This window comes from Balaenoptera physalus (assembly GCF_965194825.1).
Source record: "Balaenoptera physalus genome assembly, chromosome: 15".
Classification (NCBI taxonomy): domain Eukaryota; kingdom Metazoa; phylum Chordata; class Mammalia; order Artiodactyla; family Balaenopteridae; genus Balaenoptera; species Balaenoptera physalus.
In genome coordinates, this window is record NC_138894.1 from 35165275 (window position 1) to 35189836 (window position 24562).

At 52.5% G+C, this 24562-nt stretch overlaps 3 protein-coding genes across 6 annotated transcripts; 1 reads left to right on the forward strand and 2 right to left on the reverse strand.

The window, feature by feature from the left end:
• Positions 1-368: 368 nt before the first annotated feature.
• On the forward strand, positions 369-4456 carry PRADC1 (protease associated domain containing 1). 2 transcript variants are annotated; one of them, XM_082426112.1, is made up of 5 exons: positions 377-550; positions 2508-2608; positions 3136-3245; positions 3526-3693; positions 3919-4456. In XM_082426112.1, exons 1-5 carry the CDS (start codon positions 484-486, stop codon positions 4037-4039), a joined length of 567 nt encoding a protein of 188 aa, XP_082282238.1. In that variant the 5' UTR covers positions 377-483; the 3' UTR covers positions 4040-4456. The 2 variants fall into 2 exon arrangements, with proteins under 2 accessions (XP_082282239.1, XP_082282238.1); XM_082426113.1 differs by lacking the exon at positions 3526-3693 and having other exon boundaries at positions 369-550.
• A 478-nt stretch (positions 4457-4934) lies between these two features.
• On the reverse strand, positions 4935-16769 carry SMYD5 (SMYD family member 5). 3 transcript variants are annotated; one of them, XM_082426057.1, is made up of 13 exons: positions 16617-16768; positions 12790-12898; positions 11877-12016; positions 11314-11435; positions 10855-10924; positions 10155-10259; positions 9265-9327; positions 8987-9057; positions 8565-8671; positions 8115-8171; positions 7169-7263; positions 6431-6501; positions 4935-6327 (listed from the first exon to the last, which is right to left on the reverse strand). In XM_082426057.1, the coding sequence occupies exons 1-13, from the start codon at positions 16710-16712 to the stop codon at positions 6180-6182; spliced, it is 1254 nt and encodes a 417-aa protein (XP_082282183.1). In that variant the 5' UTR covers positions 16713-16768; the 3' UTR covers positions 4935-6179. The 3 variants fall into 3 exon arrangements, 2 of the variants coding, with proteins under 2 accessions (XP_082282183.1, XP_082282184.1); XM_082426058.1 differs by lacking the exon at positions 8115-8171; XR_014253687.1 differs by lacking the exons at positions 4935-6327; positions 6431-6501 and adding an exon at positions 7590-7725 and having other exon boundaries at positions 16617-16769.
• Positions 16770-16810: 41 nt separating this feature from the next.
• On the reverse strand, positions 16811-24150 carry NOTO (notochord homeobox). Its single transcript, XM_082426093.1, has 3 exons — positions 23546-24150; positions 20860-21074; positions 16811-19048 (listed from the first exon to the last, which is right to left on the reverse strand). Exons 1-3 carry the CDS (start codon positions 23976-23978, stop codon positions 18890-18892), a joined length of 807 nt encoding a protein of 268 aa, XP_082282219.1. The 5' UTR covers positions 23979-24150; the 3' UTR covers positions 16811-18889.
• Between the last annotated feature and the right edge of the window lie 412 nt (positions 24151-24562).

The window sequence follows — 24562 nt, forward strand, 5'->3', positions numbered from 1 at the left end:
GGGGATGGGAAGGAGGAAAGCACAACTAGGGGAAGGTAAATCGTCGTCTTGCGAAGCGGCCACAGGAAGGATCCGGCTGAGACCGCACGAGCTGATTGGCCAAGACTTTCGGCGGCTGAGGCGAGTCCTGCAGGTCTCCCACCTGCAGTTCTCCCGCCCCGCCAGCCAGCGAGGTCCTACGGAGTCGCATCCAATCTGAGAAATGCTGGGGCGGGGACGGCAGTTGCAGTTAAGAGTTTAAACAAATCATTCCTCGGCCCCATTTCGCTCCACTAATAGGAAGTGGGCGGGCACAGGGGCGGAAAATGTGGCTACACGAGCAGGCGTCAGAACCAATCAGCCCTGGGCCTCGTTCCGGTGCGCCAACCGGCGGCGTGAGCGGGTCTGGGGGCGGTAGTCCAGAGCAGCTGTCAGGCCGAAGTCCGGCGAGCTACGCGCTGCAGGGCGGCTGGAGGAAGCGCGGCGCCGGGCCGGGCCCTGGAGATGGTCGCCGGCGCCGCGGGCTGGTGTTGTCTCGTGCTCTGGCTCCCCGCGTGCGTCGCGGCCCACGGTGAGCGGCAACGGGCGGGGCTGCGCTTCAGGGCGGGGCTGGCGGTCCAGCTTAAGCCCGTCTCGGGCCGGGGGCCACGGGTCACCTTGGGGACCCCGGGAATTCGGAGCAGGGCAGGTTCAGAGACGGGCGCCTGGAGTGGGTGGGTAGTGGTTCCCCAGGGACATGAACTGGGTGCGGCCTGAGGCTGGGCTGTGAGTCCTCAGCCCCCCACGTCGAAGTAAGACTCCCCCTACCCCCACTAGCGCTGACTTAGGTGGCGAAGGGGGCGAGCAACAAGGAGCAACTAGCGATACTACAAGCTGGAGATAACGTGAGCACTCACATACATAAACGGGGCCACACGTTGCTACACGTGGGTTCACAGGCACTAGCACATACGTACACACCCAACTTGTTTGCACCTACACGAGAACATAAACATACACCCATATACGTACGTGAGCACATGTGTATACCTACACTTGATTTATACAGATCAGCAGATGCAAAGGCCAGGCAAAGATGTGTGTGGGGAGGAGGGGAAGTTTAGTGCTAATCCAGGAAAGCTTCCTTGGGAGTGTATCTGTACCCGATGGGAAGTCTCCACTCCCGGGATAAAAGGCCATATATGTAGCCCAGTGCCAAGCCAGTGGAGCTCTACCTGGCGGCTGATTTTGGACAGTAGAAAAGGACAGCTAAAGCCACAATCCATCCCAACGCTCTGGCACACAGTAGCGACTTGATAGTTTGTTGATTGACTAACAGACCTGTGGCAGCAACTTCCACCCTTTCACATTCCTCAGTCTCTCTGGGCTAAGGAAACCAGGGACTTAAGTTCAGGTAAAACATTACACTTTGGTGCTGAAGAGATCCACACCCCAGAAATATCTGGTTATTCTGGCAATTCCCTTCCTCAAAGCAGTGGAGCAGGAAATAGTTGTTCATTCATTCAACAACCTTTTTGAGCACCAACTGTATCCTAGCCACTATGTTAGATAGTGTGGATACAGTATTGAATGAAGTTACAAACTTAGGTCCTTGTCCTAGTGCAGGAGATAGACAATAAACAAAAAATTATAAATACTGTATAATTACAAATGATGTTAGAAGTGTCATTGGAGAAAAAGTACATTTTGAATGGGCATAAGGGGAGAGCAGTCACAGGGCAGGTTTCTCTGAGAAAGTGACATTTAAGCTATGACCTGGTGGATGAATAGAAGTGAGCCATATAAAGGGGTAGAGGTGGGGATAGGGTGAGGAAACTTGCAAGAAGCCTTGGAGATGTGAAGAAACTGAAAGGAGGGCAGTGTAGCTTGAACATACGAAGAGATGAGGTTGGAGGGCCAGATCAAGCAGGGCCTTGCAGACCAGAGTTAAGTTTAGATTTTAAGTGCAAAGGGAAGTCATTGAAGGGTACTGAAGTGGTGACATGATATTTGCTTTAAGATGTTTTAAGAAAATCCCTGGCAGTTATTGGGTGGATGGACCGTAGGGAGCAAAAATGGAGGCTAAGATAGACCAGTTAAAAAGCTGCAACAGCCAGGACAAGAAATGATAGTGGCTGGACTAGGGGGATGGCAGTGGAACCAGAGTCAACTTTTAAGTTTTGGTGACAGCTGGTTTGTACGCAGGCTACCACATCTCCATCTTGAAATTCCCAAGTCTGCTTCAGAGCAAAGATCAATGAATTAACCCTCAGAGAGGTTAACACTGGAGTCCTGTCTTCCTGGCTCACCTGTGTAAGCAGCAGCAGCAATAGCTGTAAATCTCTGGGGTTACTAACTCTGTCTGCATCAACTCTATCCTCTCCAGGGCAGAGACCATCTATCCTACCCACCTGGAAGACCCAACTGGCTGAAGCTGGGTCTCTGGGCCCAGACCTTAACCAGCCCCGTTGAAGGCATGGGGTCCATGATCTGAACCTGAACCAGCTTTTTTCCCTGGAGCCTTCTCACCTGTACATTTTACCTTTCAGGCTTACGCATCCATGATTATTTGTACTTTCAAGTGCTGAGTCCTGGGGACATTCGATACATCTTCACAGCCACACCTGCCAAGGACTTTGGTGGTATCTTTGTAAGTTCAGGAAGGCCCCCTCATCTCTGATCCTGTCTCCACATTCCCCACACTAAGTTGAGGTGACCCTCATCGCTTCAACCCATACCTGAGTGCTGGGACAGAGAAGGGGGCAGAATCCAGCTCTGTCTTCCAGGGGCTACAGAGCCAGGAAGGGCTTCCAGTTATTCCTCTGGGTATAATACAGACCTGGGCACCACAGAGGGAAAAGCTGTTTTCTTAGGGACACGAAGTAGTGAAAAATCAAGGGCTCTGCTAGCTCCACCTCTGAACAACATGACTCAAGGCAAGTTACTTCCCCTCTCTGGGTCCATACCAACTTCCCTACCTATGTCTGGGAAAGGCAGGGTGGGATAGGACTAGACAGACCTTTGTGAGAATTAAGTAAAAATGCTCAAGTGTCCAGTACACAGAAATCGTTCCTCATTTCCCTCACACTTTGTGAGAAGCTGATAACATGGGATGGTCAGCCCAGTCCTAAAGCAGGTGTGTCTCCCCACACTCTCACCTGTCTAAATGTCTTTCAGCATACAAGGTATGAGCAGATTCACCTTGTCCCTGCTGAACCTTCAGAGGCCTGCGGGGAACTCAGCAACGGTTTCTTCATCCAGGACCAGATCGCTCTGGTGGAGAGGGGGTAAGGAGCGGACAGGCATGGGCACAAGGGGAAGGCAGGCATAGGGTAGATTCTGAGATCAACGTTGGTGGTGATGCTTTGAAATAGCTGCTTTTAAATAATTCATCTTTTTAAGGGTCTTTAAGAAACATCTTAAGATTATCCAAGCCTTTGGCCATTTACTTGTGAGCCTCTATAGAAAAGCCTCCAGGGCCCTCCTTTCATCTTCCCAGGGTGGTGGTCTGGGGAACAGAGAGCTAGGACCCCGCCTTTCCTTTGGTCTCATCACCACCTCTTCCAGGGGCTGCTCCTTCCTCTCCAAGACCCGGGTGGTGCAGGAGCACGGTGGGCGGGCAGTGATCATCTCTGACAACGCAGTTGACAATGACAGCTTCTACGTGGAGATGATCCAAGACAGTACCCAGCGCACAGCTGACATCCCTGCCCTCTTCCTGCTTGGCCGAGATGGGTGAGGGCTCTTTGTCTCTGGCTGTATCAGCACCAAGCTGGGTGCCATGACTCGGGGAGGTCAAGGGCAATCACCAGTCCCTACCCACAAGCCTCATCTTGGGATGCCCTGGTTGGAGGGCCAAAAAAGTCCTCAGGCTCTGGAACTCCCAGAGTGATGGGGACAGTGGGGCAGGATGGGGTGCCAGGAAAGTGACCATCACCACCTCTCTTCATGCTCTCCCAGCTACATGATCCGCCGCTCCCTGGAACAGCATGGGCTGCCATGGGCCATCATTTCCATCCCAGTCAATGTCACCAGCATCCCCACCTTTGAGCTGCTGCAACCGCCCTGGACCTTCTGGTAGAAGAGTTGGTCCTACATTCCAGCCATAAGCAACTCTGGGCTGGGAAGGGGAAAATCCAGGAATTCTGCTGTTTGGGACTTGGGGATAGCATTTGGGGACTGGGGGAGCCAAGTAGAGGAAAAGGGCTTGGGCCTTGGCTAAGTTGAAGGAAGCCACACCACTGGCCTTCCCTCCCCTGGGCTCCTAAGTTGTCTCATGCTATGGGAAGAGGCAAGAGCCAGGCCCCAGGTCTTATGGGCTAGGGTCTGGAACTAAAGGGGCCAACAGCAGGTGGTCTGAGAGCCATCTGAGACCTGTCACATCCCACCTGGCTTCAGCCTCCCCACCCAGGGTCTTTCACAGCAGTTGCTGGAATGGTATAAGGAGCTGGTGTTTGAGGACTACATAATAAACCCTCACTGACTTTATAGCAATAAAGCCTCTCATCAGGGTTGTAACTGTGTCCTAGAGTAAAAGCACAAAGGGGTGGGAGGGGCCTTCAAACACTTATCTGGTCCCATGCTCTTGTTTTGAAGGGAGGAAATTGAGGCCCAGAGAGGATACATGACTTGCCCAAGGCCCTTTAGGACCAGTGCTCAGATTGCTAATCTTGGATCACAACAGCCTCCTGCTCAAAAACTTGGGAAGCTGTAGTTCAGTCCCTGAGCAAAAGCCCCATCTTGTAGCCTGGTACTGAGGACCCACATTGGGCCTCAGAGGAGCCCTGCTCTTGGACTTTAGAAACATTTGCACAGCAGAGTATAGGCAAGACCAGGGATGACCCCAAACTGGGGAGCTGGAGCTCCCATCTCCTGCCGTCACCTGCTCTATCCTATGCACTTTTGCACCACCTGTGTGACTGCTGCCTTCCTGGAGCAGCTTGTCAAGCCATTCTCCACAAAGCATTCCTGCAAAGGCCTGTCACCACTCATATTTTATTGAGAACAGTGGGCAGGTGGGGAGGAGGGGGTGCTGGCTGCTGTGAAGGATTAAGAACCCAATAGGCCAGACAGGCAGATTCCACCTGGCTCATGATGCAGGAAAGGGCCTGTGGGGCGGCACCTGCCCTCCTTGGGATCCCTCAGCAGGGGCATGTGGCAGGCCCCTCAGGAAAGGTAGGCAGAAAGGAATTGCAGGTGATGGGTTATAACTTCCACAGCTTCCAACCCAAGAGTAAGGGGCAGTGCTAATCTGGGGAGGAGAGGGACACAGGGCTAATCTGAGTATCTAGCCTAGCTCTCCTAGGTTTCTGGAAGACTTCAATGTTCCTCTGTAGGGATCCTAAAGACGGAGATTGAGACTAGGAGAGCCCCTTACTGACCCATGCTCTAGAAGACTCTATGACATCCTAAATTAAGGAGCACAGGCCTCTCATCCCCCAGAGCTCAGCCATGCTGCTAGAGTCCTCAGTGGGAGGAGGGGGGAGGAAGGGGTGATGATGTCCCTCCCAAGGGAGGCAGAGACCTCTTCCATACCCTGTGAGGCCAGCCACTGTGCCAGGGCCTGAGAGGCAAGGCATAAGGACAGAGTCTGTTGTCTGGGGAGATTCTCTACTCCCCAGATGTCTAAATGGTGGGTGTGGGGAGGTGAGCAGAGGGAGGTAATCCCCCTGGTTCGGTGTTCTCCCGCAGAAAGCCTTAGGGAAGGTACTCTGGAGGCCCAGTTCCTCCCTCCTGCCTCTCCCAGCTGTGCTAGTGGGGAAGAGGGTAAGGGTGTCTAACCCCCTCTCTTCTTCAGTGGAGTCAGGCTGTTCTCAGGTTGCCACTTTGTGACCCAACCGCCCCCCCACCAACAGTGAGTTGAGGAGGGTGAAGCCTCAGGTGGATGAGTAAGCGGGGCCATGGGGCCAAGGGGAAGAAACACTGTTAGGCCGTGACCTTGGTTCCAGCCACTTACACCCGTACCTCAGGGGGAGGCCAGTTCTGAGAGGCTCAGTGACAACGCAGAGCCTGAGCCGCTCAGCAGCAGTGTCCTGGGCATGAGGTCTGGCGGGAGATGGAGGGCCTAGGGTCCAGCCTGTCTTACCCGCTGGAAGAAACAGAGCTGGCATGGGGGGAAAGCAGGCAACAGGAGTGGGAGTTCCTTCCAAGCCTCTGCTCTGGGGCAAGGCCCCCCTCTTCTGGCAGGGTCTGGGGTAGGACCACTTCTAGGCAGGGTGACATCACACATCAGTCATCTCATCCCCCAGCTCAGCATCTTCCGGCTCTCCTTCCTCGTCCTCTTCCTCGTCCTCCTCCTCAGAGGTCATGTTGGGTTCATCAGCCTCTGCCAGACATTTGGGGCAGGAACAGACGAACAGATAGTTCTCCCTGCAGAGGGTTGGGGGGGGTTGATGGTGAGGGTACAAAGTCAGGCAGCCACCAGCACGGAGAAGCCCAGAGCCCGGCAGCCCAGCACACCCCCAGCTGGCACCTGAGGATCTTGTGGCGGCTGTGGCGGCTGCGCTCCCGCTGACAGCAGTCTAAGTAGCTGATGCAGATTTCCTAACGGGCAGAAGAGAGGTGGGCTCTGACAGTCTGTGCTTTCTAACAGATGGGATTAGGGCCTCCCCAGCCTCTGCCCTACGTCCAACCACTGCCCCATCCCCAGGAGCCAGAGCTGCCCTTCAGCGAAGGAGCAGGCCACCCTGATCCACTCCCCTGTGCTCACAGCAGAGGCCACTATGAGGCTTTCACAATCTGTGTCTGAGACAGGGGGCTATGGTTGGCCTCGGGCCATGGCCAAGGTCTGTGGCTGGGGCAGACGTTATCTTGGTGTGAAGCTACTTGCCCTGAAAGAAGTTTCAGCCAGGCTCCGTGCACAGCTCTAAGAGCCAGGGCCCCAAACCCACACTAGCACCCCACAGTCCAAGCTACAAAGGGCCGTGTCCTGCTTCCTTAGATGCTGCAGATTCCTTGATCAAAAGATAGCTGGGGACAAGAACTTAGGCACACAGCTGTCTCTGAAACACTGCTCTGAGGCTTTCTGGAGTTATTTTTTGAAGTGGGGTGGGGTTAGAGTATACTCATGGGGAAGACTCATGTCCTGGAGCATGTGGGGATTCAACCCAACAGCCTGAACTTGGGACTGTAGCCACTGCTGCTCCCAATTCCTGGAGAGAACTTGCAAGGCCCACTGCCCACCCACCCCGACAGCTACTGGCCCCCTCACCTCTCCTGGCTTAATATCCTCCAGGGCGGTGACATGCAAAAGGAAGTTGTTTTCTGGGAAGGAGGTCTCTGCATTGGGGACACAGCTGTGGTTGCCTGGGTCATGAGAGGCAGGTAATGAGGACTGTTGACTAATAAAAATAACAGCCTTAACTGTGCAGAGCACTGGGTCCCATCTTTCCTTGTTCTCTGATCCCTGCTAGGGCTAGGCAGGTCTTGGGACCCCAGTTTCCTATATCCCTGTCCAGTGCTCCTTCCGGAAGAGCACAGGCACTAATGCACTCCCGCATAGCTCCCCTCCCCTCCTGCCATGACTGCCCCTTCTCTCCTCACTGGTCAACTTGATCCTCAGATGCGTTCCCAGTGTCTCACAAAGGGAGGAACAGGGCTGTGAAAGGGATGCCCGTGCCAGGCCACTTAACTCAGTCCTGTCTGTTATTGGATGTCTGGTAACAGCTGAGCCAGGCCCTCTGAGAGCCTAGTTTGGGAGGAGTAGTGTCCCCAGAGCCTGGGAGGAAGGTTTTGCAGTGAGGAGAGCAGAGGGTGGGAGGCTGGGATCTGGAAAAGACAACAGTCTGAGCTGGCTCTGCCCCCTCCATCAGGTGCTGATGAGACTGCCTTCCAGCCTGAGCTCCTCCCGGGCTATCACAAAACTCTCCTACCAAAGCTCACAGGGCAGTGGTGGGGCAAAACCCAGGCTCCCCTTTGCAAGAATCAGAGCTCTGTGCCCTGCCTTAGCACTGGGCCTAGCCCACTGGAAGGTTTTATATCAAGGCACAAGAGTCCAATAAATGAATGAAAAAATAATGGAAGGAGAAGGCTGAGGGGAAATCCCCAAGGAAGCTCAGCCCTAACCCCACTCCCAGACTCAACTCTACCAGCCCAGAAGGGGCCAAGAGAGATGAACTGCAGCTGTGACGCTACCCCTTCTCAATGCCGGGACTCACAGCAGCTCTGCAGCACAAAGAGGCCAGATCCTTCACAGTTAAGAAACTCACCAGTTGCTGTAAGACAGTAATATGCAGATGTTATTGCATCCATGTTATAGGGGGGAAAAGGGAACTAGGCTTATAAGGACAGGCAGTGGCTCCACTGTCTTGCCACCCAATCACTACTATTTTACCTGAAATTGCTTCTCTGAGGCGCAAGCCTTGCTTTCCTATAAATGGTACCACCTTACTGTCCGGCCCTCCCCCACCCCCAGCATCAAGCCTCTGCACAGATCGCGGAGCCATTTCTCGTGTATGTCCTGCAGACAGATCTGAAGCTTCCCATAGGCACACAGGGATTACCTTCCCCAACCACGAACTCAGAGCTCCCTGGGGGAAGACTGTGTCCACTGCCTAACTGATGGATGTCTCCAAAGTTGGGTGAGGCCAAGGCTCCATCTCACCAACCTGCCTCGATGTCCTTGTACAGCTGGTCAATGAAGGCGTCCAGCTGCTCACGGTCCTGAGGCTTCAGCTCCAGAGCGTCACAGGCATGGACCCACTGGCTCAGGGAGCTGGGGGTCCCAGGCACCCATGGTTGGAGAGGAAGAGGCCCAGCTCACAGGGCTCTCCCACTCCAAGCAAGTTAAGTCCATTTCTTTCTCCGGGGGGAGGGTGGGGGTGGGTGGGTGTGTCCTTCCCCAACAGACCAAGTGCTCCCAAGACTCAGTCTTTCTGACCCCCACCACTGAGTTTAGTCCAGCATTCTGGCCAGAGTCACACCCTGCCCCACCCTAGTCTTGAAAAGAGATGTGGCTACCTTCCTCAGTCCATCTCCCACCCCAGCCCTGAGGGACAAGTCCAACAGCTCTGGAACATTCCCTCCTAACCTGGTCCCAATTCCTTGGCCATTGGTCCCAACAAGAGCAAAGAGAGACCGGAATCCATCCGGAGTGAACCACTGTGGGGAGAAAGGGAGAAGAGCACTCGGGTTACAGCCACTAGCTTTTCTTCCTGTTGTGGAAGTCTGCTGTGAGTCAGTCCCATCCCAACTCCAGAAGACCAGGTCTGCTCTGGCTTAGCTGTCCCAGTAGGAGACGCTGACCTGGTTGCTCCTGGAGAGCTGGAGTGCCTGGGAGGCCACTGGTCCCACCTTCCCCACACTCACCTGGCTGAGTGCTTCCTCATAAAGGGCCTCTGTGAAGAGTCTCCGCAGAAGCTCCAGCTGGCCCTGGTTTAGGGGAAGCAGGGAGAGACTTGCATCCCTGGGGATTTCCCATTAGCACCCAGGCAGGGCCCAGAAGACCACGTAAGGGAAGGAAAAGGGCGAGCTCTGTAGACCGAGCTTTCCCTGGGGGCAAACGAAAGCCACAGAATCCTTATCTCCAAGAGACTTGGCAGTCTGCTGGCCTGTTCCAACCCAGGGTAGCGAACCCCAAACTCCTCCCTATTTTCTAGCCCTTGTACCAGCAGGGCGGAGGCAGCCTGGCTTAGAATTTCTGTCCTCACCACCACCCTCCAGGCTCCCTGCCCCAGCCTCCAGACCAGCTTGACCCTCCCCCTCCTTTCCCCAGATTCAGTGCAGGAAGGCCCACCCCAGATGCCCTTTCACACACCTACCTCCACCTTCAGGCAGCTCCTGCATGGAAGTCTGCTATTCTCAGGGAGAATGTGTAACTCTGATTTGAAGCAAGTGCTCAGTACACTGGCAACTAAAATTGTTTCACACCGCTCCCTGACCCTGTGGAACCCCCAGCCCTCCATTTTCCATTACACTCGATTCGCCCACTGCAAATCCTATCATGGGGTCCTGCCTTCCCACATCAGGGCACCCAGCCCTTCCGTCCTCTGTCATCACCCCACTTCCCAATTTTAAGTCCACATTTGGTCATGAAGTTAAATAGCGGCAGGAATACAAGTCTCTGAACAGATTTTTGGACCCAGGCTCTAACTTCTTCCTGTGGCTGGGAAGGCAGCAAATGTGGAGCTTCCCTTAGGTAGCCACGGACATCCCCAGGCTACTGGGGGGCGGTGGGAGGGTCATGTGGGGAGACCAACCTTGAATTTGTCCCCCAGGAGTTTGTGGACAATTTCCTCCTCCTCATTGGCCGTTTTATTACAGAACTGGGAGAAGAGCCTGATCCAACGATCCTTATCCTTCGCCTGCAGTGAACAAATATACTTCAGGGTCAGGTTCACACATGCTCACGCATGCATGTGCACACATGGACTCACGGATACCCTCCTCTTTACTGCCACTCCTGCCCATGTGGGAGGAGTAAGCTGTCATTCTAAAGCCCCTGCCCTCAGAGAAACACCATCACACATGAGCTTCTAAGTAGACCCTTCCTCCACACCCTGCCCACACCCAACCATCTTTGCAGCTGGTGCCAACCTAGCCAGTTCACGACACTTGGGAAAATAGAATGAGGCTGAGGAGCAACAATACTAAAGGGGTCAGAGTGGCTTCTCTCGCTTTATCTAAGAGACACAATCCTGAAAAGGTGGTGCTTATATATGAATCGCTGCTGCACAGGAAGTCACCCATAGGTCACAGACCACAGGCAAGATGAGCCCCCACTGCCCCTGCTAGATCTATGGTTAGCTACTCCTAAGGTTTACACAGCAAGCAGCTCTCCTTTGGGAAGCCCAGAAGGAACTCTGTATCCAAGCCAGAGTGTTAAGGTGAGAAGAAAACTGAGGCCAAGGGTTGAATGAGGCCGGAGGCAGCTTCCCTGAGAAGATCAGGTGGGCTCACCTGTTTCACTGTGGCCACCATCCGGGCCATCAACATGATGCTTGCAGTCTCAGGGGGGTAGTGAACACTCCTGGGGAGAAAGAAAAAGGTTTGGCCTAGAAATTCCCTCCCCAGTAGCTGAATTCAGGGAAGCCCAGTCTGATTACTACAGAGAATCTTTCCTACCAATCTCATTTATAACCAAAGAGAGAAAGTCACTGGCAAGGACTTGGGCAGGATTTTATACCCCTATGGGCTTAATGGGGCTCTTTCTGGAAGTGCGTAAAATGCTGAGAATGGTGGGACTGGCGGCTCAGATTTAAGGCAGGGGGAATGGGTGATAGTTCAGCCCTAAGAATGGAGGAAAAATCTAGGGGGTGGTAACTTAACAAAGATGGCTGCATCCACTAAGCCACTAAGCACGGGGAAGGCAGGCAGGGAGGGAAGGATAAAGGAAAGAAGAGAGGAAATGCTACCTACCTCCATGCCTCCTGCAGCTTATTGAGAGGATGCAGGGGGTCATCCTGGGAGGGGCCTGGGCACAGGACCTGATGGTATTGCTCAGCTGCGGCTAGTAGACATTCTGTACTGCAGTACGTCACCTGTTAGGGGAGGTGGAGGTCAGCACCCTAGGATCTGGCAGTGGGGTGAGGCACAGACACCCATGTGGTCTCACCTCCTCTAACTGCACTCCTTCCACAAATACCCCCTGAGCAGTAGTCAGTGGTATTATGAGATGAAAAAGCACACAGTGTTGTGGGGGCATGTGAGAGGGGCACCTGACCCAGGCTTGTAAAACCATGGGAAGGAGAGACTGCTTCTCAGGTACAGGGAAGGGCCCCTGCCAGGCTCCTAGGAAGAGGGCAAGCTCCCACCAAGCCTATTTTCTACACAATGGGACTGGAACAGAGAGGACGAAACTGGAACAGTAATGTCTTTTTAATGTCTTTCCCTATATTCGGGCTCTCAAGGGCCATGACCAAGTCTGTCCTCACTCCTGTCTCCCCAGAGAGGACTTCAGCTTAGCCCCCAGGGATATTCACCTGGCAGTGGGGACAATTCTGGTGCAGGTCCTTGCGCACAGTGCACAGCTCAGGGTGAGGCAAAACCTGGCCTGGTTTCCCAGTCAGTCTCTGGGCGTTCTCCTCTGCCTTCTCCAGTGCCCGAAGGCAGTGGTCACAGGCTGGGGGAGAGAGCCAGACATGACAATTAAGTGTCTTGAGAGCAGGGGCCGCATTTGTCCTTTTCACAGCAATATCCCCAGGGCTAACATAGCACCTAGCTCAGAGAAGGTGTTCAATAAAAGTTTGAGAAGTGAGTGAATGAATGACTATGTTAAATGAATGAACTTCACACGCATTATAGATGATGCCTTCTTCCCTCTCCGGAGTCCCCACCCATCCCGGCAGACTCCCTCTGCTTCTTGATGGGACTTAGTCTACGGGGCTCCCCACCCAGCCCCCAAACTGGGCTTTCCCCACATTCTGGAGCCGAGTGACCCTCCTTTCACAGATTTCTCTCTAGCCCAAGAAAAGTGTGAAAAAAGCACGTGACTGGCAAAGCTAAGAGCGTCCTATTTGTCTCCGACCCCTAACACAGCCTTTTTTGACCAAGGGGCATGGGGTCCCCTCTTGGTAGGGGGCTCCACTTTGGCACAGAGCCCTTCAGCACGACATCTAGTACCTTACAGTATAGGCCACACTGAGTTCCACCTGAGTGACAGTCCTCCCCCAGGGAGCACTTTGGAAGAACCTCTCTGCAGCAGGCTTACAGCCGCAAATGGCCTGAGATTAGACAGAGGCATGGTTCTCAGGCGCAGCTCTCCAAGGGAAGGCGCACTTTCCTCCCAACACCTGGAGTCCTAGAGACGTCAGCCGGTAGGGATGTACGTACTCTCTTCCATGCGCAAACGCTGCTGGGCCCAACAGCCCTCAGGAGTAGGTGAGATGTGCTCACCTCGGTAGCGATAAAGTGCATTCCAGAGAAACTGTGCAGCCACCAGGGGCCGTTCGATGAATACGGTCTCCCCCTTCTGGATCAGCTGTGTGGCAAACAACCCCTTTCCCTACGAGGGCAGAGAAGGAATAGGATGGCCATAAGAAGAGACAGAGGACATAGCTTCAGGGGCTCCTCACCCCCACGTGCTTCCCTCCCGTCAGAAGCCTCTGCCTCAGGAGGGTTCATGGAGCGTGGTCGGCACCCTCCGTGACTGCCTCCTCTGGAAATGCAGCTCTGCCCAGTTTCAGTCGCACTTCTACCAGCCTGTCCAGAGCAGAGGGCCTGGGATGGGAAGAGAGCCACCACATCAGCCGTGTCAGACTAATGAGAGGAGAATTTTTAGGATGGCCAGAGCAGGGCCAAGGTTCACAGCAGGCTGGAGCCTCCAGTACCAGGAACTGGTACAGGGCGGCCTTCTCTGAGTCACCCACGTGCCCCTCCAGGATCCTGGTCGTGAAGCTGCTCCTCAGGGTTGCAGAGAAATCCTACACCACGGGAGGGAGAGGCCTATGCGGAAGAATATGCCCTTCTTCCCTGGTCAGCTGGGTACTCACAGCACCTAGCATACATAGTACCTGGTACCCAACAAGTTCTCAGGTGTTACACTGAAAGGAATGACTAATCCTAGCGCCAGTCCTAATGCTAACTTGCTGTGAAACTTTGAGCCAGTTGCTTCACTTTTTTACCATGTGAAAAGTGGGTATTATAATAATACCTACCAGGTAGTTTCCAGGATGCAATGATATAGCACAGCTGAAGGAATTTCATGAACTCTAGCTCCTTACTACTCAAAGTGAAGTGATGGACTGGGCAGCATGGGTATTGCCTGGGAGATGTTAGAAATGCAGAATCTCAGGCCCCACTCCACACCTGCTGAATCAGAATCTGCATTGTGAAAATCAGCTGCAGATGCCCAGGTGATTCATATGCACATTAAATGAGAAGTACTGGTCTAAAGCACTGTAGATATGTACGGGATGAAGGATGAGAAAACAACTGTTGAATTGCCATCTCTCACATGTGCAAAGGGACTCAGGAGACAGCTTCAGAACCTAGGCAGTTACTGGCCCAGCTGGGCACTTTCTCCCACTATACAGAGGAGTGGTGCCCCTGCCAACAGTGAACTGTCATGAAAAGAGAGAGAAAGGAAATGACTGACACAGCAGTGAAGTGTCCTGTCATGTGGCCTCCTGGGTAGCTCCCGGTTTCCTTCTGCACTGGCACTCTGGATAGACAGGGGCACCTCCCAAAATCAGAGCAGCAGGATGTATAGACCTGGACAGGCCCTGAGCACCGCGTGAGCCACAAATCTCAATCCTGTGAATAACTCTGGGAGCTCTAATATGGTACAGTGGGACAGCTGGATCAAAACCACTGGCAAAGCCGTGGATGCAGCCTGGTTGTCTTTCTAGAAGCCCACCTCCATGCCTAGTAGCCCCTGGGACCCACCCAGCAAAATGAAAACCTGGCCTTCCTCTGTGGGACAACAAGATATAGACAGGTATCCACATTACTTCTGACAATCTCAAATCTCAATATTGAATAAATATTGATCTCTTTCTCCCTCTTTCTGGAGGACCAAATGTAGGAAATACTTAGTAAAGCAAAGGAAAGAATCAGAGCTGTTCCTCTATGAAACCACTTATCCCCCAAACATATAAAGTATTTCAAGAAAAATAACTCTAATTCATATTACCAAGAAGATTGGACAGAACAGAACCTGAATGGAAAGGGTACAAACTATGCAAAGTTATCTCCAATTTGAAAAGTTTAAGTTTAAAAAAAAAAAAAAGATTGTACCAAAAAATCTAAGACTATGTAGTAAATTAATTCTTTATTAAATTATTTTCTAGAAAAATATTAAGTGCCAAAGGTGAATTCAAAAGGAAGAAAGCCAAGACAGACTTGCAATGCCAATACCTGCCTGATGTGCATTAGTACAGCATCCCGGTTGACATCTACCATATTTGGTCAGGTTTCTGTTCTGACTGGTCATGTCCCTGGCATAGCAATTGGTAAAATTTTGGAAATCATTCCTGCCAATACCCATAGAGGCAACAGAGAAAGTGGTCAAAAACTACCCCATGTGATGCCCCTATATGGTTTCATGAGCCAGCTCTCTCAAACCAAATAAGTAATTCTTGTGCTATTTAAACTATTCAATAACAGAGAAAAAATGGAAAGCTTCTCTATTAAAAAAACAAAAACAAAAACAAAAAACAAACAAGCATAATTTTGATGTGGTAACCTAAGGAAGATACCATAAAGGAAAAAAAAAAAATCACAAACTAATCTCACTTGATGAATGTAGAGGCAAAAAGCCCAGGATAAGCCATCTCGTCACCAGGTCTGGGTATGTGATTCTTCTGCAGCAGCAGATCAGTTGTAGGCATGGAGAGGGAAGCCAGCTCATTCTTCCAGAGCTGGGGTTTTGATAGAAGGCTAGGACAGGACAACTGGGCAAGGAGAGTGGCTGAAGTGATGAAGTTAAGAGGGAAGAAGTAAAAAAAGGAGGGGCCTGAGAGATAGGGGTGAAGTGAAAGTAAAGGTGAATATCTCTGCAGGCTAGGAGCGATGGAACTGAGACACCATCAAACTGTGAGCCAATGACGAGCACTGGAGGCCTCGGGGTGGAGATGGAGTTGTGGGCAGCTGAGGAGGCCAAGGATATGGGAGCTGATTTATCACGGAAAGAGAGGAATGCTCCAGGTACCGCTGGAGTGAAAAGAGGACAGTGGAAGGTTAGGTTCGGGAACTGGCTGAGTACGATGATGTTGAGAGCAGGAGACAGATGACTAGAAGGCTGACATCTAGGGCAAGGACCAAGGATACACACAGCCACTACACATGACAAACTGTTCAACCTCGTTAGTAAACAAATATAAATGAGAACAAAGCGATATCATTTTGCACATATCAACCAGCAAAGATAACCAAGAAAGAAAATACTCAGTGCTGGTGAGAACAAAAGGATGTGTGCACAGACACTGAGCTCCAATATCTTTGACCTCAGGATTGAAAAAAAAGATACAACATAAGCGTCCATAAATGAGCAGTTGTTGAGCGAACAGTGGTCCTCCCATAAAACAGACTATTACTCAACTCTTAAAAATTAATACGTAGCATTATTGATATTGAAATATTTACTGCTGCATCAAAAAGCAGTTTCTAGAGATACCGTTTTAATATGCACATATTTGCACAAATATAAGATTCTGAGTGTTTTACCTTCTCTTTCCTTACATGCGCTTTTTTTTCTACAATGAACTTCTAAAACACGACAACAAAACAACAAAATGTCACCCTCTTGATTTAAACCCTTCAATGCTACTACGGGCTTCAGTCCAAACTCCTTAACACTCCAAGACCCTTCGTGAAGTGTCCTGGCCTTTTCCCTCAACCCCCACCCAAATCTCACTCAGAAAGTTCCCTGAGGACCCACGCGTTTTTGTACTGCAGCTCCCCCTGCCCAGCACGTCCCGCCCACAGCTCCCAGGACCCAGAAGTAATGTCCCCCGGCCTGGCGCTCCCCGGCCCCACTGGCGGAAAGGCCCGGTTCCACGGAGGCAGGGGACGCGCACGGAAACTCAGCGGGCTCGGGCCCACCGCATGACCGCCCCGGAACCCTGCGCGCGGGGACAGGGAGGCCCCGGGCCCCGAGCCGGGAACGGGCCGCAGCGTCCGAGCGGCAGAGGAGCCTCTAGATTCCAGGCGTGGGGTCCGGTGGGACTGTCTCCAACGCCGGGCGGGGTGGGGGACCCCGGCACGGTCCGCCGCGGCCTCACCTTGGCGCTGCTCACGAAGCGCACCTCCACGGCTACCCGGGCTCGGCCCGCCACGCCCACGCAGAAGGAGAACACGTCGCACATGGAGGCCGCCATCTTGGGCGTACCTCCGCCTGCTGACCCTTGACCCCGCCTCGACCCGGGAGGCCCCGCCCCTCACCGGCCTCGACCCCAGCGTGAGTGTCCCCGAGGCTGCGAGGGTTTGCGCGCTAGCCGGTCTTAATTTGGATCTTTTTGGTTTCTGTATCTGTAGGTTAAGTAGTTCGTTTACTGGGTGTAGCTGGGCCTGCCTTTGCGCAGTTTTGCCTCTGTCCCTATCTTCGTGGCCAGTACCAGAGCTTGTGTGTGCGTGTAGTTTTGATCTGTGTACCTGTATCCGAGTTCACGTTTGTGTCTGTTGTCTCTGCCACCCAGTGGTCCGTCTTGAGTAAAGCGCTCTCTGGACCCAGTCATGGGGTGGGACAGCAACGGGCTGACTTACTGCTATCCTCTCTGACCCTCAACCTGAAGGGAAGAACTAGCTTACTCCACCTATCCATCCTACAAAGTGCGGCGCAAGATTTCCTATTTCCTTAGGCAGTCTGGCAGCGGGGCAGACTGTCCTACGACAGATCAAGCTGGACGTGTGTCTTCCTCAGACTCTTCAGGGCGTAGGGACCTTGTAGCCTGGGGGTGCTGGAGGGTCTAAGGACCCGTGAAATTGTATGCAGAAGTGAGTCCGCAGATGCACATTGTCCTGACAACCGGAGAGGGACATATTCTCTTGTTCAGGACTGACCTGAACATTTGTCCCCACAGCCAAGCCTGACCACCATGTCTCAGTTTGTTCCCTCGTGCTCCAATTGATTCTGTGCTACTTGAAAAGGGACCTGTGTCTGCATCTGCTGCGGTCTCATGGTGACATTTAGGGATTTGATAGAGCCCAGTAACTGCTGAATAGGTCCCTGCTGGTGATTTAAAAAAAAAAAAAAAAGTGAGCCAGTGGTTCCTGGAAGAGGCAGATGTAGCTGTGTTCCTTTAATAGAGCTGACTGGGTCCAGCATTAGGAAGGAATTCCCGGAAGACAGGAACAGGAGGGTTCTTGAAGCTGGACCCTGGCCTCCCTCCAGCTGCAGCTTGGTCCTGGAGACGATGGTCAACTGCCTTGGCGGCAGGTGGTTTTTCCAAGGCCACCCCTGCTCCCTGCCTTTCCTTCTTCCCTCAGAAAACTCTGGAGAGCAGTGTGGACCATGCCCTCTCTCACCACTAGGTGGCAGGGCAGTCCTCCTTCCACCAGTTCATCTCAACACCCAGAAGTCATTATGTGTTTTAAATGAATACCCTCAACGGAAGCCCGCCAGGGAATGTGGAGTGCTAGAGAAATTAGCTCTGGAAATGTTGGTGGCAGGTTTCACAAGAGTAGGCTATCAGCAACGCTTCTTGGAAAGAAGCTGAGTAGATTCCTGGGAAGGAATGGGAGCCATGATAACTGGTTGTGAAGCAGGGGAATAATAATACAGCAGAGTTTATGACAAAATGCCAGTTTTGGCAAAGGCAGAGTTAAATCTCTCTACTCTGTATGAAGATGGATAGGGGGTCAAGTCAAGTAGCTAGACGGAAAAAGATGGTGTTCAGGGTAGCATGTCTGCTCCAAGGAGGCAGCTGGGCCTGAGCTCCTTCTGAGAGTGTTAACGGTTCAGACAAAATAAGAAAACTTCGGGAAATTCTGCGAGAGGAAGTGGGCTAAATGGTCTGCCCTTCCTTCTTTGCTCTCAACTCCACCATCTCCAATGGGGAAGAGTCTTCTAGGCCCAGATACTGATTCAAGGAGGCCCTCTCTCGTCTACAGCCAGGCCAGGCAAAGATTAATCCCTGGAGAAGCCAGGGGTGAGGTATTACTCCCACAAGTGAAGGGGACCTATAAGCCTTAATAGTTACTGCACACTTAGTACTGAGCCTGGCACACTATAAGTGTTTTACAGACATCATCTCAGCCCTGGGAGGTCTACGTTATCAACATACCCATTATACAGGTGGGGAAAAAAAAACTTAAGAAGTTCGGTAACTTAGCCAAGGACATAGCTGAAGGCCAAAGTCTGTACCCATGATCATTTGCATTATTACAGCTCCCAGGGGTAGATATAGAAAAGGGGGGCCCCTGCTTGACAGTTCAGATTCCCCTGATGCCCTTTGACCTGACAAGCTCTTCATTAAGAATTGGAACAGGGAGGTCCAGTTGGTGCCCTCAGGAAGAACTAGCCCAAACAGCTTGGGTTGAGCCTCCGTCCCAGTCCTCAGCTGTCCACTCCTGACTCTGCGTCTTCTCTCTGGATGGTGGTGTTGGAGCTGCTGGAGGGCTCGTCCGGGGAGGCAGCCATGGCAGATGCAGCTGGCAGTCTCAGCCTTTGCTGCTTCTGATACTTAACCCTGCGGTTTTGGAACCAGACCCTCACCTGTAATTGAGGCAGTGAGAAGAGATCAGAATGTGACCAGCAGTTCCCACTGCTTCCCCCATTCCCACAGTGCCCACTCCTCTCTGGCCAAAATTTACTCTTCATTCTAAGGGAAGCACACCCTTCCCTCTAATTCCAGTCACCACTCATTCACTCAACAAATATTTATTGAGCTCCTGATATGAACTAGGCATCACCCTAGGTGATGGTGATAATAGTGAGCAGTAGAGGCATGGTCTCTGCCCTCATGGAGCTCATAGTCCAGTGGAGGGAGACTAATAACAAACATGGAAACAAATGTATAAACACAAATGGGGGTATGAACAGGGGTTTGAGCCTCCCTGAAGAACCAGCACTTAAGCTGAGGCTCAGAGGATGAGAGGCCAGCCCGATGGGGACAGAGAAAAAAGTAAGCCAGGGCAGGGGAACCAAGCTTGGAGTGTCTGAGGACCAAAAAGGAGGAGAGCATGGCAGACACATCTGAGAGAGGGGAAAGCAAAGGAAGGGAAACTGTGAAGGCCAAGGGTTAGAAGTGTCAACTTCGAGCTTTTAAGTGGGATGCAACACAGTCCTATTTACATGTCAAGTAAATTGCACATCTGGCAGTTGTGTGAAGAATGGATATAAACAGATTTGGGGAGACAGCTGGGGAGACTATTGCAGGGATCCAGCGAGAGCTGGGTCTGCACGCTCCCTTCCCTGTGTGATGAGAAAAACAGTCCCATGTGGAACTGGGGGCAATGGAGAGAAATGAAATGATTCCAGTTGTATTTTGGAGGTAGAAGTGAAAAAGCTGGCTGATGGATTGGAAGTGGGAGAGAAAGAGGAATCTAGGATGACTAAGTATTTTGAGCAACTGGGTGGACAGTGGTGCCATGTGTGGGAAAAGGAAGAGATTTGGGGAGAAAAATAAAATCAAGAATTGAGGTTCTGACTGAAGTTTAAAATGGCTACCCACAAGACATCCAAGTGGAGGCCTCAAGAAGGTAGTTAGATGTACAAGTCAGGAAAGAGAGGTGGGCTGAAGATAAAAATTAGGGAGTCATTGGCTTACAGATAGTATTTAAAACCCATGGGGATAGATTAAATCAGCTAGGGAGGAAAATTTGAGGTCACTTAGAGAAGAGTTGCCTACAAAGGCAACCAAGAAGAAAGGACCAAAAAGCCAGAAGAAAAACCAAGAGAGTGTGGTGTCTTGGTGTGGAAGCCAAGAGAAGAGTGTATTTCATAAGAGAAGGAGTGGTTGACTGTACTGAGTGGTGGGGTAAGATGAGGAAAGGAAAGCATCTGTTGACTTTGGCAACATGGAGGACATTAGAGACCTTGATGAGAAGGTTCAATGAAATGGTAGGGAAAGAATTCACATTGCAATGAGTTAAGGAGTAGATGGGAGGTGAGGACATAGAGAGAACATAGCCAGTTCTTGATAGGTTTGCCTCTGAAAAGAGCAGAGAGATGATGCAGTAGCCAGAGGGGAATATGGGGTCAAGGGAATGTTTATTATTTTTAATATTTAGTCCCTTGAATACCTACCTAATTTCACTGTCAGCTCCTTATTTAGCATGGAAACATTACGTTATAAAGTTCTAGATTAACACCATGTGTTGTTTCCATAATGTGATTTCAAATAGGACTATTTTTCTCATCATACAGGGAAGGGAGTGTGCCAGTGGTTAGGGCCTGTCTCCCCCATCGGCCTGGCACAGAGGATGAAGGCCCATAAATTCCTCCCAGCCCCCACTCAGGGTCTTTGAGAGAGTAGTATCTGTCCCTAGGTGCAGCCCGGGCCCCACAGGAGTCCCTGCTCTCACCTGGTTCTCTGTAAGGTTGAGCTGGGCTGCCAGCTGGGCTCTCTTCTTCCCCACTAGGTTGTGCTGTTTTGCGAACACTTTCTCCAACTCTTCCAACTGCTCCAAGTTAAACATGGTTCGAACCCTCTTTTGGGATCTCTCAGTGTCCTGAAGGTCCTGAGTTTGGGCCCAGTCTCGAGGACCCCAGAGGCCTAGGCAGTGAGCCAGCTCCAAGCCTGAAGAGCAATTAGCAGGAGGAGAGGTTAGCCAGTAACCCCCTAGCTTCTCATCTTAGAGGAGAGAGGACAAGCTCACAGCTCCACTGCCCTGTCTCACCCTTGGCCAGGTAACACAGCAAGAAGGCAGGGTGGGAAGAGACTGCGCAGAAGTAAAACAAATGAGAAAGATGGGACAGTGTTGTGAGACCGCTTCGGCCTCCATTATTCTTCAAGTGAGTGGCATAATCTTTGGCCCTAAGAGGAGATGCCAAACCTCCATCTCTCCTTTCCTTTCCTTGGCTACTTCAGGAAAACCCTATGGGATGAGCAGAGAAGAGACCTGCTTCTCAACAAAGAGTGAGGGTTCATCCTTTTCGTTCACTCAACTTTTTGAATGTCTACTATGTTTCAGGCATGGTTCCAGGACAAAACAGAAAATCCCTAACAGTAAAAAAGGCAAATAAGTAAAATATTGAGTATGTCAGAAAGGGATTAGCGCCAGTGAGAAGAATAAAGCAGGGAAGGACAGGGTTAAGTGTGGGGGAGGGGGAGGGGGGATAGTTTGTATCTTTAGAAAGGTAGGCACCTCACTAAGTTGACACTTGAACAGGGCCACTATGTATAGCTTATGCCCTGCACACAGGTACCCAGCTGAGAGGGTAAGTGGAGTCTGAAATTCTGCCCACTCTCCACAGGCCAATTCTTCCTGCCTGATAAGGTGTTGTGCCAGCTTGAAGTTAGGGGGTGACCTTTTCTAATGCACACAAGGGTGCTTTTCAGCTCATAGAGCTGTGGGCCAGCAGAGATGGAGACTGGTCTGCCAAGGGGCAGTACCTGAGTCATAACTCCAAAGGAGTGAGGAAGTGAGCCCTTGGGCTAGCTTGGAGGGAAGTGTTCCAGACAGAGGCCTGGCAAGCGCAGTGCTAAGACTGCTCAGCTCCCACTAGCCTTGGGGAGGCTCCAGGGCTGGCAAACGAAACTGCCCCAGTGAAGGGAGTGAGGCCTGCCTGCCCAAGACCCAAACCACTGGGCTCACCTGGCTTACCATAAACATAAGCATTAATAGCAAACTATGAAAAATAATCAATGGGGCCAGATTTAAAATATGGTACAGCCTTACAATGGACCATTCTGTGGCAAAGAAGCTCTGCATGGACTTACAAGGAAAAATCTCTGATACATGGTCAAGTGAAAAGAGTAAGGTGCAGAGCAGTGTGTCTAGTATGGGGGTTAGAAGAATGTGTGTGTGTGTATGTATGTATATATGTATTTATTTTCACACATATATACGTGTGTGCAGGTATTAAATATGTATAAAATACCACTGGAAGGATAAAGAAACTGGTGTCTGGCTGCCTGTGGGGTGGGGAGAACCAGGTGGCTGGGGGACAGGAGTGGTAGAGGAAACTCTCCTCCATACAATATCTTAGTTAACATTTTGAAGTTTGAACTGTGTGGATGTAACACCCATGCAAAAACTAACTTGAAAATGAGACAACCATATACAAAGTAGTAAACTGCAATTCAAACCTCAGGTGTGTGGGGATGTTAGAAAAAGGTGGCTTGGAGTGAGGGCTGTGGCTCTCATTCAGCGGCACGAATCTGGATGGGGTTGGGAGACCAGTGTTTCTCTCCCACATGGTTAGGAGAAATGCCAGCCGAAGGGAGTTGAGGAGATGCAGGATGGGGGGAACCCAGGAAGTAGGAACCAGGTAAGATTGTCTTACAAGGATCTTGGTACGGGTCAATCAGGCTTGCACTAACTTCGCTTCTGTTTTCCTTCATGGGAACCACGCGGATACATGAACCAGATAGCCAAAAACGGCAGAAACTCGTGTAGATGGATGTTAATGCTAGAGGAGAAAGTTACCTCAATGGTTAAAGTCTCGCTGGGATTTAAGTGACTGCGCTCCAGGGCCCAGAGCCCCAAGGTACCACTCTAGGAGCTATAAGCAAGCAGGCGCAGAGCAGTGAAGTGCGGAACCTAAGCTCCCCCAGAGGTGAGCAGCAGAGGCCGTAAGCGGGTCGGCTAACTCCCTGCGGCTCCTCGCTGTAGGGTACCAGCGGCAGCATCCGCTTCTCCCGTCTAAGACCGGGCCCTGGGTTCGCGACGAGAGCCGCTTTGGGCAAGAGCCTCCGCCACCAAGCGTTATCCAAAGCGGGTGTGGGAGACAGCAAGGGCCTCTACCAATCCCTCGTCCAGGGACGCGGGGCTGGGCCCCCTGCAGCCCTGCGCTGGCCCTGGTTGTCTGCCGAGCCCCCTCTGGCCCGCCCTCACCTCCCGCTCCGCACCCGCCTCACCACACACACCTTCTCCCACCTCAGCGGCGGGCCGGGCAGCCTCCCACCCGGTCCCTCTCTCCGCCCAGTATCAACGGCAGGCTCAAGGGTCATAGCGTTTCCACCCACTCTAACCGTGTGTGGCTCTCAAACTCGGGGACTTCTCCTCTACCCTGTGCCCACCGTCGCGGCCGTCCGCCACCTCGTACCTGGGACGCCGAGGCCCTGGAGGCCGCAGAAGTGGGCGGCGCGCAGCCGCAGCACCGGGAGCTGGGGGCACGGCTGGTCGAGCCCAGCGCTCAGGTAGGCGGGCAGCCACGTCGCCGGGCACGCGCCGGGCAGAACCGGAGCGGGAGGCCGGGAGGGCGCGGTCCAGAGGCCCCCGGCGGCGCCGGCGGAGACAGACAGAGGGGAGACGGCGGGCGCACGGTGGTCGGGTCTGGCCAGGATGGCCTCGACGGAGAAGGAGGACTCGAGGCGTCCGGTTGCACGGGGTGGGCCTGGGCCTGCCGAGCGGCGCGGCAGCGCGGGGGACGCGGGCGCGGGGGACGCGGGCGCGGGAGAGCAGCTGGAGCGCGGGCGCTGGACCCGGGCGCCCGAGGTAGCGGGCGGCCGGCAGCCTCGCTGCCCGGGGCTGGGCATGGCGCGGCCCTTGCCCGGACGGGCGCAGAAAGGGGAGCCGGGGGCCTCTGGGCTGTGTGGGCAGCGCGAGAAGCGAGTGACGACACCTGCTTTAAATAAGGGAGCGAGCCTTGCTGTCCAGGAACGGCCGCAGCTGCCGGCGAGGGCTCTTAAATTGGACAGGGCGGGGCCGGACTGGCCGGGCCTTTTCTTCCCGCAGCCCAGGCGCCGCCTCCCGGGCGCAGCCGACCCCGCGAAGTTCCAAAGTTCGGTGTGCCCCAGCGCCCTCCCTCCTTATGCATTAAAAAAATCCCACCCCTAACCCCGGCCCGTGCTGTCGGGTAAAGGGCCCTAAGCTCGCTGTGACTTGCTGGTGATCCCGGGCGAGCCACCCTGCCAGTGTAGATGGATGTTAAGCTTTGCCTTCAAGCTTTGGCTCATCCTCTCACTGTCTGTGAAGCAGAAGCCCTGGCCACACTCACCTGTGACTGCGCAAGCCCTTAAATTTTAAAAAAAATTTAATTTAAATATCTTGTTTAACCACTGTGAAGTGTTAATTTCCCACCTTTCCCTGACTGGAGACATTGCTGTAGTTACCAATTTCT